Below are 15,474 nucleotides of genomic sequence, written 5' to 3' on the forward strand. Positions count from 1 at the left end.
CTCTGCATCAGAATACCATCCCCACTTGTGAATACATTTGTTTTTATCATTATCTCTAACTGATCAATTTGTTTAATAGTTCCCTACTCTCTCTCACAGAAAAGTTTTGTATGGTAGTGATTTTCTGTGAAAGGCAATACGGATCAAATAGCTCAACAATCCTGTCTGGATTTTTCCTATCTGCTCCAGACAGCTTGTCAATAGAAACTCCTGCCCTGCCTTTTGACCCATGGCATAATAATAAATAAGCAGCCTAATCTGGTCCTCACTGAATAGTTATTCAGCTAAAACCCAGATTAAGAGTTTAGTTGTTTCAAATGTCTAGGTTATTTAAAATTTAAAAAATTAAATAAATCTTAAAACTCCAAAGGCTAAACTAGTTGCAAAGTTGTTTGGAGGGAAGATCGCACCATTGCCTTTCAACTCTTTTGCCCAGGAGTTGAAGACTGTAGCACTTAACTAAACATCCTTGACTGAAGTTCTTGATTAAAGTAGGGTCCCCAGCTCCTTTGTAGAAGCCCAGGATGAGCTGCTAGCTTGGAGGTGGGCAGTGCTTTGGCCAAAGCAGGGGCATTTGAGTGGAGAAAGGAATACATGGGTGAAACCTTCCAGGACAATCAAGATCATTCCCACCTGTAACACTTCCAAAAAGGGCATGTGGTGCCTCCTGGTGGCCACTCTAATCTTGTCTCTTCTCTTCTCTGGTTAGTCATGGTGCCTCCCTATGCTCCCTGGTCATGCATTTGATATTATTTCAAATTGAGGCTGCCCCAGTCCACCAGAGTGATTTCTTTGCCCCTCAGGCTCAGTTCAGTTCACCGGGCCCTTGGCTCCTCAGGTTAGCCCAAGTCCCTAATCATCCTTTCTTGACTGTAGTATTTCCCACAGGTGCTTTCATTGGCCTCCTTCCACCCCTTCAGCCACCCCCATGCCTCCCGGCTCAAAATGCAATGAGCAGAACTCCACCATGATTAATTTGCAGCTGGGGAGCCTTTCTAACATCCTTCCCCAGGCTCCTGCTCAGTCCCACTAACTTCTGTCAGCTCTGGCCTTCCTGAGCCTACTCACAGTTCCCTTATTCTCTGGTCCTACTCATCAGTGTTATGCAATGAGCTTCTTCTGCTTTCACAGCCTGAGCCACACTCCAATTCCCATCCTAGCTTCCCTCAGCTCCTAGCAGGCAGCTCCAGCCTCCAGCCCTGCCAGGGTCAGGCTGTCTTCCTCTGGTGCACAACTCCTCCTCTGGTCACCTCAGCAGGCCATTACCTAATTAGCTGCCAGCTGCACCTTTCTAACTCTACTGCCCTGCCCTACTCTCAGCAACAGGGCTTAGGCAGGCAGGCAGTTCCCATGCTGCCAAGGAGGATGAAGGTCTCGAGAGAGGAGGCCAGCAAGCTGGAGAAGAGGGAAAAGTTTCTGTAGGTGGGACCCACTTTCCAGCTGCACTAGTGCTATCTTCTAGCACTAAGGCCATCCCTTCAAGGGGCAAGAGACCCCAGTGTATAAAAGGGAGAAGGTGTTAGTAGGGAGGGATTTGATTGTTAGGAATGTAGAGGGTTTTGTGTGTGATGTTCATGAGGACAGGGTGCCTGCAGGGTGTAAATGCAGTGTATAGAGTGGAGCATGTAGACCACTTTGTTGGGGTGCTGGAGAGGAGCCAGTGGCTGTAGTCCGCACTAGTACCAACAACAGCAAAGTGTAGGGGAGAGGTGCTGGGACGTTTGTACACGACACGAGATTTCCCATTTACACTGCCGCAACTGTGTTTGTATTTGCACAAGCAGGATTTCCCACCACTTTAAAAGTTTTTTTGGTGCGTTAAACTAAAACTGTTCAGACATAGTTTAGTTTGGGTATGAATTTGTGGCATGTAAACACCAAGTGACTCAAAGACTTGTAATTACCCGCTTTTGCCACCAGGTGGCACTGCGCTATTTCTGTAGTTCGGGCCTTCGGCCACTAGGTCCTGCTGTTATTTGCTTTTAGGCTAAATTTAGACTACCAGACAGGAGATTGAGGTCCAGGACCAGAATTCTCTGAAATCCTTTTAGTGCTGCAAGCTGGCCTAGGGAGACCAGCAGAGCTACAGAGTTTCAACATGTGGATGAGGGGATGGTGTTGAGAGGAGGGGTTAGTTTTGTTAGGAACTGGGGATCCTTTTGAAGAAGGAGAAGCCTGTACAGGAGAGGCGGGTGCCACTTAAACTAAATGAGTACTAGTGTGTTAGCACCTAACATTAAAAAGATGGCAGACCTTATACTAAAAGCTGGGGCTAGGAATGCGCACACAGTTTGAAATGACACATTTTCTTGGGGTAAAATCATAAAAACTACCAGACACAAGAGGTACCATAGAATCTCTCTAAGTAGAAATTCAGTGTCTAAATAGGAAAAGTTTAGTTTTGAGGTTATACTACTAACCACCAGGATGGTGGCAGTGAACAAGAAATGATAAAAAAGGTTAGAGTGGCTGCAAAACCACAAAACATTATACCATATTCTCATATACAACATGCATTTCCCCTCCACAAAATTACCCCCCTCCCCTGAAAAAAATTAGGATGCATGCATTAAGTGGGGAAGCTTAGCTCATTTCCTGAATGAGTCAGAAGCATTCTGCTTTGATTCCTGCTCTACAGTACAGTAGCTGTCACCAGAAGCACATTAAGGTGTACTGGGGCCCTGGGCAAACACAAAATTGGAGGCCCCCTCCCCCATGAGAGCCAGGCTGCACCAGCCAGCGGAGCCGCACATGTAACAGCCATGAGAAAGTGATGCAGGGCATGGCAGCGGCATGGGACAGTGATGGTGGTGGTGGTGGCTGCCACATTCAAGCTCCCCTCCCCCCCAATCTGTCCATGCAGGCAGCATGTGCGCAGCCTGCACAGGGGCGCCGCTGCTCTTGCCCTCCCTGGTCCTGCTCCTGGGAACGGGCACAAAGCCACACTCCCCAGCTATTCTTGATCTGGCTCCACCCTGCCCCAACCCCCATGCACACCTACCTCTAGGGGGGGCATGTCCGTGTGTGTTTCTGCATCTGTGTGTGTGTCAGCATGTGTGTGTCTGTCCCCTGCCCGCCCAGCAGCAGCAGGCACATGACATTGTGCAGCTCCTGGGGCAATGGCAACGGGGTGCAAAGTCCAGCCTGCAGCAACAGCTGCCCCTGCCCCACACACAGATCTGGGGGACACATGACCCTTGGGCCTCCACCAGGGTGTGTGTAGAGGCAGGAACTGCACCCCCACCCCATGCCCCCCCAGATAAACTACTCTTGCAGCTCCACCCCACGTTCCATTCCAGCTGTGCAGCACCTGTCCCTGCCTCACTCCCTCTCTTACCACAGGGGGCCTCAATCTGAACCCCACACCCCACTTACAAACAAGAGAAAAATATAAAGGGGTACATGAGCTGAAACACTGAGGCAGAAGGGGTACACTTGTTAAAAAAGATTGAAAACTCCTGTGGTAGGGCGCTAAATAAACAACAAGGTTTGATTCAAGATGTAAGAAAACCAGGAGGTTTATCACTTGGGATACATTTTACAATGGCTGGATTAACAACTTCAGTAAAGGCAAAGCTTTTGGGAAGATGTGATATCTTTTATTAGACCAACTAAATAGTTGGAGAAAAGTTCTTTGCAAGCTTTCGGGCATAAACACCCTTCTTCAGGCATTGGGAGACTCTGCAGAGGCTCCTTGCAAAAATATATGATATGACAAAAGATTACCAACTACTATGAATAATACTATCCACACTAGAAAGCTGATGATTCTTTGTTGAATTGTGCATGAAGCAGCATGGCATATCTCAAAGGAAGCTTACTTGCACTTAGCCTGTTTAACATCTACACGAATGTTCAACCAGTTGTCCCAGGTATGAGAAATTTTATTTATGCAGATAATTTATGTACCATTGCCTAAGCTAAGAACTTCACCCAGGTCAAGGTTCCACTGGCATTAGCACTCAATAGGTTGTCAAACTATTACATCAGAAATCCACTAGATGTCAATCCAAATAAAACACAACTTAGTTTTTTCCTCCTTCAAAACCGAGATACTAGAAAGTGACTCAATGGAACCTGGAATGGAATAGCTTTCGCCCACTGCCTGAATCCTATTTACTTAGGAGTGACATTAGACCACATGCTTTCATATAAAACACATGCAGGAACGACAAAATGCAAAGTTAATTCCCAGGACAACATATTAAAGAAGCTCATCAACTGCAAATGTGGGGGGTGGCTAATCCAACAACATTACAAACTCATGTGGTTGCACTGCACTTTGTTATCTGGCAGATGAATATACACGTCCAGTTTGGGAAAGATGGGCACATACAGAGAAGCTAGACCAGGGGCAGGCAAAATACAATCCATGGGCCAAATCCACATGGCGCACAGCCTCTGTCAGTGGCAGCAATAGCAGGCAGCAGGCCCTCAAGGCACTTGTGACACATGGCAGGCAGAGCACTTCAGTGGCATTCAGCTCTGGCTGAGTCCCAGGAGCTGCACATGGAGGCACAGAGCTGGCCCAGCCTGGCTTACTGGTGCATGCCTTTGGGACAGATTGGGCTGGCACTACAGGCAGAAGCTGCACACTGTTGGGCTGAGCTGGCTCTGTGCCTCCATGTGGGGCTTCCAACACTCCAGCAAAGAGCTGCACGTGGAGGCACAGAGCCAGCCTGGACCAGCTCAGTGGTGTGGGCTGCCAGCTGCAGTGCCAAGAGTCCCATGCACTGGCAAGGAGCCAGCCCAGCCAGCCTGATGGTATGCAGCTCCTGGAAGGAGAGCCAGGAGCTGCGCAATGCAGCACGGAGCCCGCCCAGCCCAATGGTGCATGGACCAGGAACCACAGGGAGTCACATGCCATTGGACCAGGCAGGCTCCATGCCACTATGTGCAGTTCCTGGGACAGAGTCATAGCTGCACACTGCTGGGGAGCTCTGTCTGTTGCAGGCCATGAGTGCCCCAAAGTCCCATCGCCTGCTGCTGTTGCCGCCACTGGTTCAGGCTGTGCATCCTAGGGGGGAGGCATATGGTGAGGGGGACCCCACCAGAACCCACAAACCCCACTCCCATCCCTCCACAAATCCCACACCCACACACACTCCCACACCTATACCCCTCCCACAAACCCCACAACCAACCACATCCCCCCATGCCCCTTCACAACCTCTCTGCACAAATCTGACATCCACCCACACACACACACTGACGCTCCCCCACACCCTCACAAACCCTATACACACACACCCACAAATCACCCCCCCACAACCACTCACACATAATATACAAGAGTAAGGCTTTATTCTGAGCTGTTGTGCAGTCACCTCTAAGCAAACACATGTAAATCAAGACAAAATATTTTAGAAATAAAATTAAAATGTTATAATAGATGTTTGATTTTTAGTATATGATTTTTTTTCTGGTTCCAAGATGGCAACACCCCCTCCCAAACAGAGTACTCCCATGGGCCAGGGGAGGGACTTCCGGTGGCAAAGGTCAGGGCTTAGGGGCTGGAACTTCTGATCCCAAGATGGGGGTGGGGCACCTGTCAAGGGGCGGGGCTACACTTGCAGCCCCTGACAGCTAACCAGAAGTCATTAAGTGGCCCTCTAGCCAAAATAATTGCTGAACTCTGAGCTAGACCCTGTGCTGAACAAAAGTGGCAAGTGCATTATGAATGCCTTAAATCAATGAATGGTAATAGTCTCCATCTAGTTGCCAAAATCACACCACCAGACATCAGGAGAGCCATAACAAATAAAACAGAATACACCCCGCAGTTCAAAAATAACAGGCACCCATTACATGGCTACACTGTAGCCCCCAGTAGCCTGGGATCATGGAGAAGTTTCCGTTCTACAATGCAGACACTGAATGAGACAGACAGCTACATTAATAGAATTTTGGCAATCATGAACAGAGATGACCAGAGATCTGGTTTTCTCTGATAAAAAACCCCCTTCAAATTCTGATTAAAATCCCCAAAATCCACATTTTCCCACGATTAAAATGAAACGCCACTCTGTATATACATACACACACACACATATATATTTGCTTTAAAAGTGTAACTTTATAAATATTTACGTGTGTGTGTATGTATCAGTTACACACAATGTTTTATTTATATATTTACACTTTTAAAGCAAATTGGAAGCCTATCAGCGCCTCAATTGCTATAATAAAATTAATTCTAAATACCTAAAATTTTGGTGTTCCATTTTGGGTTTTTTATCATGGAAAATCAGAGCTTCCTCTGCCCCTTTGCTCACCAGGATGTGGGTACAGCTGCAGCTGCTCCCTCAGCTGCTTTGTCATAGATTTCATAGACATTAGGGCTCAAAGGGACCTTGGAAGTTCATCGAGTCCAGTCCTCTGCCCCAGGGACAGGAAGTCAGCTGGGGTCAAAGGATCCCAGCAAGATAAACATCCAAATGTCTCTTAAAGGAGTCCAGGGCAGGTGCTTGCACCACCTCTGGAGGCAATCTATTCCAAGTCTTTGGGGCTCGGACAGTAAAGAAGCTCTTCCTTATATCCAGCCTGAAACGGTCTTGGAGGAGTTTGTGAACATTTGTGGAGCTGAGCAGCCCTGATATGCCAGTGCCCTGCCCATAGCATTGCCCCTCACTCCCCACCCACAGTCCCCCAACCCTGCTAGTGCCCTTCACTCCCTACCCACAGCTCCCTGGGCCCTGCTGGTGTCCCTCACTCCCCACCTACAACCTCCCACCCCCCACAGCCCTGCCAGAGGAGGCCCCCAGCTGCCAGGGCTATGGCACCAGGGACCCAGGTCCGCAACCCCCTGCCCCCACAGCAGCACCTGAGCCTCAGCTGCTGCCCATGAGAGGCAGTAGCTGTCTCAGCAGAGCAGAGCATGGCAGGGAGCCCCGAGGCCTCAGCAGGCAGCCCACACCTGCCCCCACCCCATGCACAAATCTGGGGGGCACATGCCCCCACATAGGAATACATGCAGCAGGGGAGAGCCAGCCCTCCCTGCCCCCCAGATGAACCACCTGCAGCTCCATCCTGCTCCCCACTCGGGTTCTGAGGCCACACATGGCCATAGACCCCAAGCTGCACACACTGCCATGGCTGGGCAGCAGCCCCAGCTCCAGCCCTGCACAACTCCCTCTCTCCCACACTGTGGGGGCCTCAATTCCCTGCCCCCACCATGACTTACCTGTAGGGAGCTGCTCTCCAGGCTGCCTGGCAGCCGTGTGTATGTACAGTATGTGCGCACATGCATATGGCACCCCCTGCCTAGCCGCCCTTCTCCCACTCACCCAAGCCCCTTTCAGGCTGGAACTCTGCTAGCCTGCAAGGGGAAACCCACCAACCAGTTCCTGCATTTTTCTCCTTTAAAGGAAGAAGTCTGGGTTTTTTGCCTTAAAACAAGAATATCCAGGTTTCTCTCCTTAAAATGAGAAAATCTGGGCTTTACCACATTTTTCTGTAGCATTTTTACAAACTGCTCATAATTTTCTGGTTTACTCTGGTGGCATAGAGGTGTTTTGTGAAATCATCCCACTTTGCTTTCTTTAAGTTGAAGTGGCATTGAAGGGGAACTAAGACTAGTGTTATGGCTGGTTTTGTTTGTAAGATGACTTGTTTATGCTGTGTGTGGGGAATAGGTTCCATAACGATTTTGTTACAGGATCCAGTTATGGTGTTACTAGCAAATGCCAGGTCAGGGTTGTAGCCCCTTTTTCAGAGCCCCTTAAAAAGAATTGGGAAACTTTGGGTTGTGGATAGGGTGACCATATTATTTTTAAGGAAATCCAGGACACTCTCCTCCCCCAAGTCAGCATCCCTGCTGTAGGCAGAGGCAGGCAGGCAGGGGTACAGAGAATAGTCTGGTGGGGAGATGGAGGGGCATGGTGCCCCATGGTGCCTGCCTGTCTGGCATGTCATGCCCCTCCACCTCCCTGCTGGACTGCACCCCATGCCCCTGCAATTCCAGGACTTTTGTTTCAATTTTTACCAACTGACCTAAGAAATCCAGGACTGTCATGGCCAAAACAAGACCTATGGTAACCCTAGTCATGGATGAGGCTCAATTGATGGGCCTCTGCCCATACGTCAACCCATTCCCCACTTTCATTGGTTGTGTTATATCCCTAGTTGACCTTATGGCTGTTAAAATTATAGCTGATTACTTGTGTTTTATCATACCTGTGATTGAATATGTAAAGTTGAAGACCATTTGGTGGTTCGTAGACTGATGTGATATAAATTCAGCAGGTATGTATTGTTAGAATTTCAGTATTTTCATCATCAGTCAGAACTGTATTGATGACGAAAGTCAGGTTTAACCAAGACTGTACTTCCATATTGTTCATGTGGTCTCCTGAGTTAATCTAGTTTTTTCTGGAATAATTTTCAGATCCTTTCAAAAAATAAGTCAGTTTCTTACCCACACTACAATTCCTTCAGTAACTCTCATCCTCTTCTGCTTAATAACTTCCTGTGTGGCATGGGATCAAATGCCTCACCAGAGTCCTGATGGATTACATTCATCGCGTTTCCCTTGCCTACAGAATCCTTAACTTATCAAGAAAAGATATCAGGTTACATTAGTGCAACTTATCTTTCTTGTATCTTATCTTATTTTCTATTTGCCTCCATTATTAATTATTCTTTCTGACAAATTTATTCTAATACTGTACTTTGCATGCTATGGAGGTCAGACTAACCAGCATGTTGATGCCCAGTTCACTTTTCTCCTTTCATATTCACAGGTACAGAATTTAGTATACTCCAGGCAAACAGTACCACACCCCTTTGACAAATGTATTCAGATCCTCGCTACTGGACTTGCCCTTTCATATGCTTGTTCTTCCAGTATTCTGGGAGAGAGAGTGTTTGGTTCTACTAACATGAAAGCTGTGAGTGCTTTCTCTCCTACCAGATCTGAGAGGGTAATTTTATACACTCTTTCCCATCCACCATCCTGACCTTGCCTCATGTTAAGCATCATTTTGCTTTCTGGAACCTGAAGCAAAGTATTCATTTAGTTTGGGACATACCAAGGTGACCTTCAATCTCTATTCTAGCCTCTTTCTGTAGTGACCTTACTTTTTCACCCCTGTTCTAGCATTCTTGTGCTTTCTTGATTGCAACTGAACGTTAAGAAGACATCCTTAGGACCAGTATGTGGTGATGCTTGGGGTGTCAGTTAATATAGAATACCATAAGGTATACAAATGGTTTGAATTTTCCCCCTCATGACTCTGCTACTGAATTTCTACCTTGCTGCATGAAACTACAGAAGGCTCCACAGGCATTTATTGAGAATATTAGCTCAGCCTGCCATGAAGCACACAAGGCCCTAAGAACAAATCTTTGTTAATATTCTGTTATTTGCCTTTCCCCTGTAGGACCCCTTGGTGCTGGCAGTATTTCTAGTCCTTGGCTCACAGAGGAAGAAAACACTCGAGGGAAGATGGAGCCACCCACCGTGCTTATGTGCAGGATCCTTGCTGTCCTCTCAGTGATGAAGCTTGGTGAGTCCTTGGTGAGCCAGAGAAGGAGTGGTACCATCACAGATCTCTGCCAACTCCTGTGACTGTTGTCATGGGTCTCATGTTATCTGGGATATGTTTATGCTTTGCACAGTCTCCTGATTTCACATCTTCAAAATAGAAAAGTTCTGCTCCTTTTCAAAATGGGGTCTATCTCCCATTACAGTCACTGGGACTGTGTCCACTATCATACTTCAGTCAAGAAAGATGTTATAAATTCATCTGTGGGGAATCCCCAAGCCCTAATTTTCTCCTCACTGTGCTGCCGCTTGCCCCAAGGAACAGCTCGCAGTTGCCCTAGGATAACTCCTTAACCCAGCAAGCCTCGGCTCCACTGCTTGTATATCAAACCCTGTAGCTACCATGAAGGAATCTCTGCCAGCCCCAGGTGGCCACCCTGTTCTATAGAAAGGGCCAGCCTGGCATATCACTTGCCCAGAAATCACTCTTTCCACAGGCAATCTGTAAGGAGACAAAACAACATAGGATACACGAATTACACAAGCAAAACAGACTATGAGTTTGGAGGCTAACAGGCTTGAATGTAGAAGGGGAAATGAATTATTTTAAGGCAAAACTACATAACCTATCAGGAGCTTGCATCCCAAGCAAGAGGAAAAACAGCAGAGAATAGACCTGCATAGATGAACTAGCACCTAAACAGGCCATTAAGAATAGCAGACAATCTACAAACAAGGCAGGAATGAGGGATATCTTTCTGTGTTCAAGAAATTCAGAAACAAGTCAGAAAGTTCAAAGTTTAGCTGAATTCAACCGTATAAAGAATAGTCAAACAAACAGTCAAAGCTTCTTTGGTCATTTAAAGAAGGGAAGAAGTGTGACCATTATGTGTTGAAGATTGGGTGGAAATCAAGGGGCGCTTACACAAGTGATCAGAAGACACTTCTGATCACACTGTAACTTTAAGTGTTTTACACAAAGCACTTAAAGTTATAGCGCAAGTGAACTTAACAGAACTTCAGTGTTTGATGGTGGGAACTCAAGCCTCCATGCTTGAGGCCAGGAGACAGAGGGCACTATTGCACACCCCACAGCATGCTCTGCAGATTCCCTGGGGGAGAGTGTCGGGAATGAGCTAGCCACAAATGGATTCATCAGGCATCTGACTAGACCTCTTACATGTACATGATGATCCAGAGGATCAATGGTTGCCTACTCAAAGATTCAACAACAAGAAAGTCTGTTGAAAATTGCACCAGATCTTGATATTCAACCAGACCCAGATGTGGGCTGCTCTGCATGCTAATAAAATGGGCAGCAACCCATGCATGGGTATCAAATATGAACACACAGGTTTAAAAAAACAAAAGGCTGATCCAAAACCCACTGAAAACAACAGGAAGATTTCCAGCCCCGGGCCAGTAGCAGCAGGGAAGCCCCAGCCTTTCCCATGCCCTGCCTGAGGAAGCTGGCCAGGGCACCCCCACTCCCCATAGTGCTATTTGGCTGGATGCCTATGGGCTGTGCCTGGTGGTTCCCCCTTCTAAGAGCATTCTCTTTCCCTAGGGATTTCTCCATTTGGGGGGGGGGAAGGAAAGGGGGTGGCAGACACCCTCCGGGCAGAGCAAACAGGCCTTCAGTGAAATTGCCCTGCAGAGGGACGGGGTGGCCTGCCTGACTTCCAGGCTGGTAGTGACAGGGAAACCCTAGTTTTCCCCATGCCCCGCCTGGGAAAGCTGGCCTCGGGACCCCTACCCTCCCACAGTGGAATCCTGGCTGCTGCGCTGAGGCCTGGGGCAGAGGAATACCAAGCCCCTCTGTCTCATGGGCTCAAGCCCAGGCCAGCTCCCCCTCAAGACCCCAGCAGGGGTGGTTGGGCTGGGCCTGCATGGCACGGGGCCTGGATTCCCCCTCCTACCCCAGCTCCCAACACCAGCGTCTTGCCTTTCCCCTTCTCCCTGACCCCTCTCCCTCTCTCTCCTCTCTGTGACAGCCCTAGGGGCAGGGTTGAGCTGGTGCTCATGGGCCAGCAGCTGCCCAGCCCTGCAAAGGCGCATGGTATGTGGGCAGAATCACTCCAAATTAACACTCACCTGTACACGGGTTCTCTAAAGTGCTCTGCCCTAGGGTGCCTTCACCCAATAACTGATTTAAGGAAGGTTAATTTTTCACACGATCGGTCATTTTAAAAGTGCTCTGCTGCTGTGAATGTTTGTTACGTTACCGTTTTAGAGCACTTTCAGGAGCCTCATCACACAAAAAAATGTAACGTCTGTAAGCGCCCAAAGGCAGGCTATGCATGGTTAAAGAACTTCAGTCAGGGTGGGGAGATGATGGAAGACAATGATGGGGTAAAACACAACAACTGAGTACATGAATAGAAAAAAATGGTCATATGCAGGGTTGACACTAGGAGGGGACTTGCGGGGGAGGGGTGGAAAGAATAGCCACCCTAAAATTAATCTTAGCCCTCTAGTAGCCACCCCTCCCAGAGCTGCCACCGCCACCTGCCCACCCTGCACAGCTAAGCCTGCCCCATTTCCACGCAGTCCATAGACATACCGTGCTCCCAGCCCGGCCCAGCCCAGCCCTGGCCCAGCCCCCTCACCAGGAAGAGGTTGGCAGTGTACCTCCCCTGATCAAATGCAAGGTGAAAGCCTGATATTACAAAATTCAGGGGTTTGGATAATCTTCATCCTAGACCACTGAAGGAATTGGTACATGAAATAGCAACTTGTGTAGTCCAGGTCATCACAATCTATCAAATCAATAATAGCATCCTTTGACCGGAGAAAAGCAAAGGTAGGGCAGAATTTCCCTTTGTGCAGTTTTATTCCCCATTCCTATTTCCCTCTGCCAGTGGCAGTTTTCTAGCTGTCTATATGTATATGGCCTTTTTGGCCCCTTCTTTTGTGCTTGGAACAAGTAAGCCTGTACATACAGATTAACCACGTGGTAGCAAGGCCATGCACTGGGCAGAAAAGTTCACATATGTGAGTACAAGTGAAAGTCCCCCCAAAAACGACAGGAATGAGGGGAAAGGAAGAGGGCCGCCTTCTTCACTTGGGAAGCCATAGCTACAGGTCAGGCATTATCCAGCAATCTTTCTGAACATGAGCCACTGCTCCTGGCATTTACTAGTCACTGGATAAAATAGAAAGGCGGCCTCATTGGGAGCAAAGCTTAAAGATACAACACAGGCTTCCACTCAAGGGAACAACAATCTCACTGAGCCACACACTCTCTGGTATGTGCTCTTTCTCCTGGTCTCACCTACTTCCCTGTCTTGGCTGCCCAGGGGGCCACAGATAATGCCTGAACTGTAGTGTGGTGGTTGGAATGCAATACTGGCAAGTCAGAGACTTTCCTTCTGGGTGAGAGGGGCCTAGAACCTGGATTTCCAAGCAAATGCCCTAACCACTCAGCTACTGAGGATGAAAACATATGAGGACCTTCTCCAGCCTCCTCTAGAGTCAAGACTTGCTAATCATGAGTTTCTGGCTGCCTACATCGAAATGCAGGTGTGAATTCACAATAGGTGTGGTTACATAGCTGTGTATGCACATGGCCAGTGCATATTCTACAGCAGTGTTTCTCAACCCGTGGGTCACGACCCCAAAGTAGTCTCAAGAATATATGAAAGGGTTGAAGTAAAAAAAACTCTCTCTCGGTTCGTTTTCTTTGGAGGCTCATTGAATAACAAATCCTTAGGCACACATTGTTGGTGAGACAAAAGGTATATATTTGCAAATAGGGTCAGAGGGAGAAGACAAAGATCAAAACCCTCTGCCCCCCCCCGAGTACAATCATTAGCAGGCTTTTATCCCCTCTCTTCTGGCACGTGTACAGAAACAGGAACTCTTACAACTCATTTCCGGTTCATAGAAACATGCATGAGAATACGTCAGATCATGCATCCCATGTGTATTATAATTAACTACTTAAGTATGCGGGGCGGATAGGCTTAATATGTATTAGGTTATTACGCGTGCTCAAAAGGGACTTAAGGTTACTCAAGGTTCAACCTGAAGGCTAAAATGGCAATTATTCTTATCTTAGCCTAAGAACCGTAGGAGCCATGAAAGAAAGTGTGATTTAGTGTAACAAAGAGATAGTAAATTTGCAGAACAAAGAGAGCTCTTGGAGTTTTTCCTTCAGTTTCCAACCCCCCCTTCCCTCTCTCATTAAGGAGACAAGGAGGGCTGGCAGCCGTGCTTATTCAAAGGACAACACTATTGATGGGAGCTAACAGCTATTGATAATGCATTTTTAATAATATTTCTAACAATATTCCCCCCTCAAGATGCTTTCTGATCTTTACTTCATTTGGGCATATCAAGATAATTACAAGGAATTTTTCTGAGGACCATGACTTTTGCTACAGTCTGTGCTTTTAGAGGGACTGCTGCAACCTGCATTCCTTCTACTGTGGTGGTTATCAATCTAGTAAGACAAGGAATGAGACAAGGGATAAAAATCAAACCAGTTAGAGCACACAAAAGCACAAACCCTACTTTTTTCCACCAGGGTCCTCCAAATAATTGAAACCACCAGTCCTTATTCCATGTAGTTTCCCACGTTTGTATTGGTACATGGGCTATTTTCCTAATCTCTTTGGCAATCTCTAAGACCACCTTCCCGTTATCATCTATTTGGAGGCAACAATTAGAAAGGTTGAACTTTCCACAGACTCTGCCATCCTCTGCGAGTAAATAGTCTAAAGCCATTCGATTTTGGTATATGGCTTCCCTCATCTGAGAACTTTGTCGAGCCAGCAACTCGAGAGCAGTGGCGGTCTGGTTAGTAATTACTTCCAAGACTGCCTGCAACCGGATGATTCTATTCAGCATATATATTGGTGTCCGGTAGCCCCAACTCCCATCATTAGCCCATGTAGCTGGTCCATAATACTCAATAATCCTCTGAGGAGGCCACTCATCCTCCTTCCACATTTGGGAGCCACCCTGTGTCAAACTTACATCAATACTTCTCTTGGCCCTGTTCCAATCATCATACAAAGAGACTCCCAGCTTATTTCCAACCTCAGATGGTAACAAAAAGAAAGATGGTACAATTACTCCAATATAGCAGGTTCCTGTCCACCCTCGTGGTAGGACCGTATAGGCACGCTTTCCACAAATCCAATAATGTCCTTTTAGGGCCCTGTGTTCCCCTCCCAAGGCTAGGGGGTCACGGCTGTGGAAAAGAAGGGGATAGTATTTGGTGCCCTTATGCCCTAAAGGGCCAGTGTGATAGTTACTCAGTTTAAACTGACATTTCCATACGCCATCTTTATCCCTATACTCGCACTTGGTTATTTCATTTGTGTCATTTAAGGCACTCCAATATGCATTAAACCTTGCCACTGTGCCATTCAGGTGTGCCCATTGCCACTTATAAATGTAGGTAAATTGTTCGCCTCGGGTCTTTTCATATGCCTGACATCTGGTAGGGTCAGGATCGAAAGGTAATATTCTTGTCCTTTTGAGATTTTGCATCTGTGTGGAGATTGGGAGCCTAACGGCAGCAGAATTCCATTGATCAGCATACCTGCTGCATACTCGAGCCCATTTTAATGTCCATGTACACTGACTATGTCCTAACCTCCTTCCTGTACCATTACTGCTAATACAGTACTCTCCCAATGCCACTTGGGAAAGATCCCAGCTGTGGTTCTCATCCCATTCTTGACCAGTACTCTTAACATCTGCTTTGTCACTGACCAACCATTTTGGGGCCAAAGGAAAAGCCCTCCAAGGCCACTGTTCTCCGGCCTCTCGGAGCCCCCCACAGGCCCAGCAGATGGTAAGATTAAAAGTACTTGCAATCCTCTCCATCATATCAACATACAAATTTGTCCCTGGGGGAGTAATTTGGGAAAGCGGGGGCATAGGCCAGTGGCTAAGGCTATGCAATCCTGCTTCTTTCATTATGCAGATAACAACAAGGCACATTATAATTCCCACCATATTTTCCCGTTTACTTTCTG

General features: G+C 47.4%; 1 protein-coding gene across 2 annotated transcripts in view; it reads left to right on the plus strand.

The window, feature by feature from the left end:
• Window positions 1-15,474, plus strand: part of CD4 (CD4 molecule) — a 77,484-nt gene that overhangs the window by 21,372 nt on the left and 40,638 nt on the right. For both annotated transcript variants that reach the window (XM_090055227.1, XM_090055222.1), the window contains exon 2: window positions 9,381-9,506. In XM_090055227.1, coding sequence (XP_089911353.1) covers window positions 9,446-9,506 — 61 coding nt within the window. In that variant the 5' untranslated portion in view covers window positions 9,381-9,445. The remainder of the gene's footprint in view (window positions 1-9,380; window positions 9,507-15,474) is intronic.

The sequence above is a fragment of the Crocodylus siamensis genome, chromosome 1 (genome assembly GCF_052110815.1).
Source record: "Crocodylus siamensis isolate JL-2025a chromosome 1, ASM5211081v1, whole genome shotgun sequence".
NCBI classification, from domain to species: domain Eukaryota; kingdom Metazoa; phylum Chordata; order Crocodylia; family Crocodylidae; genus Crocodylus; species Crocodylus siamensis.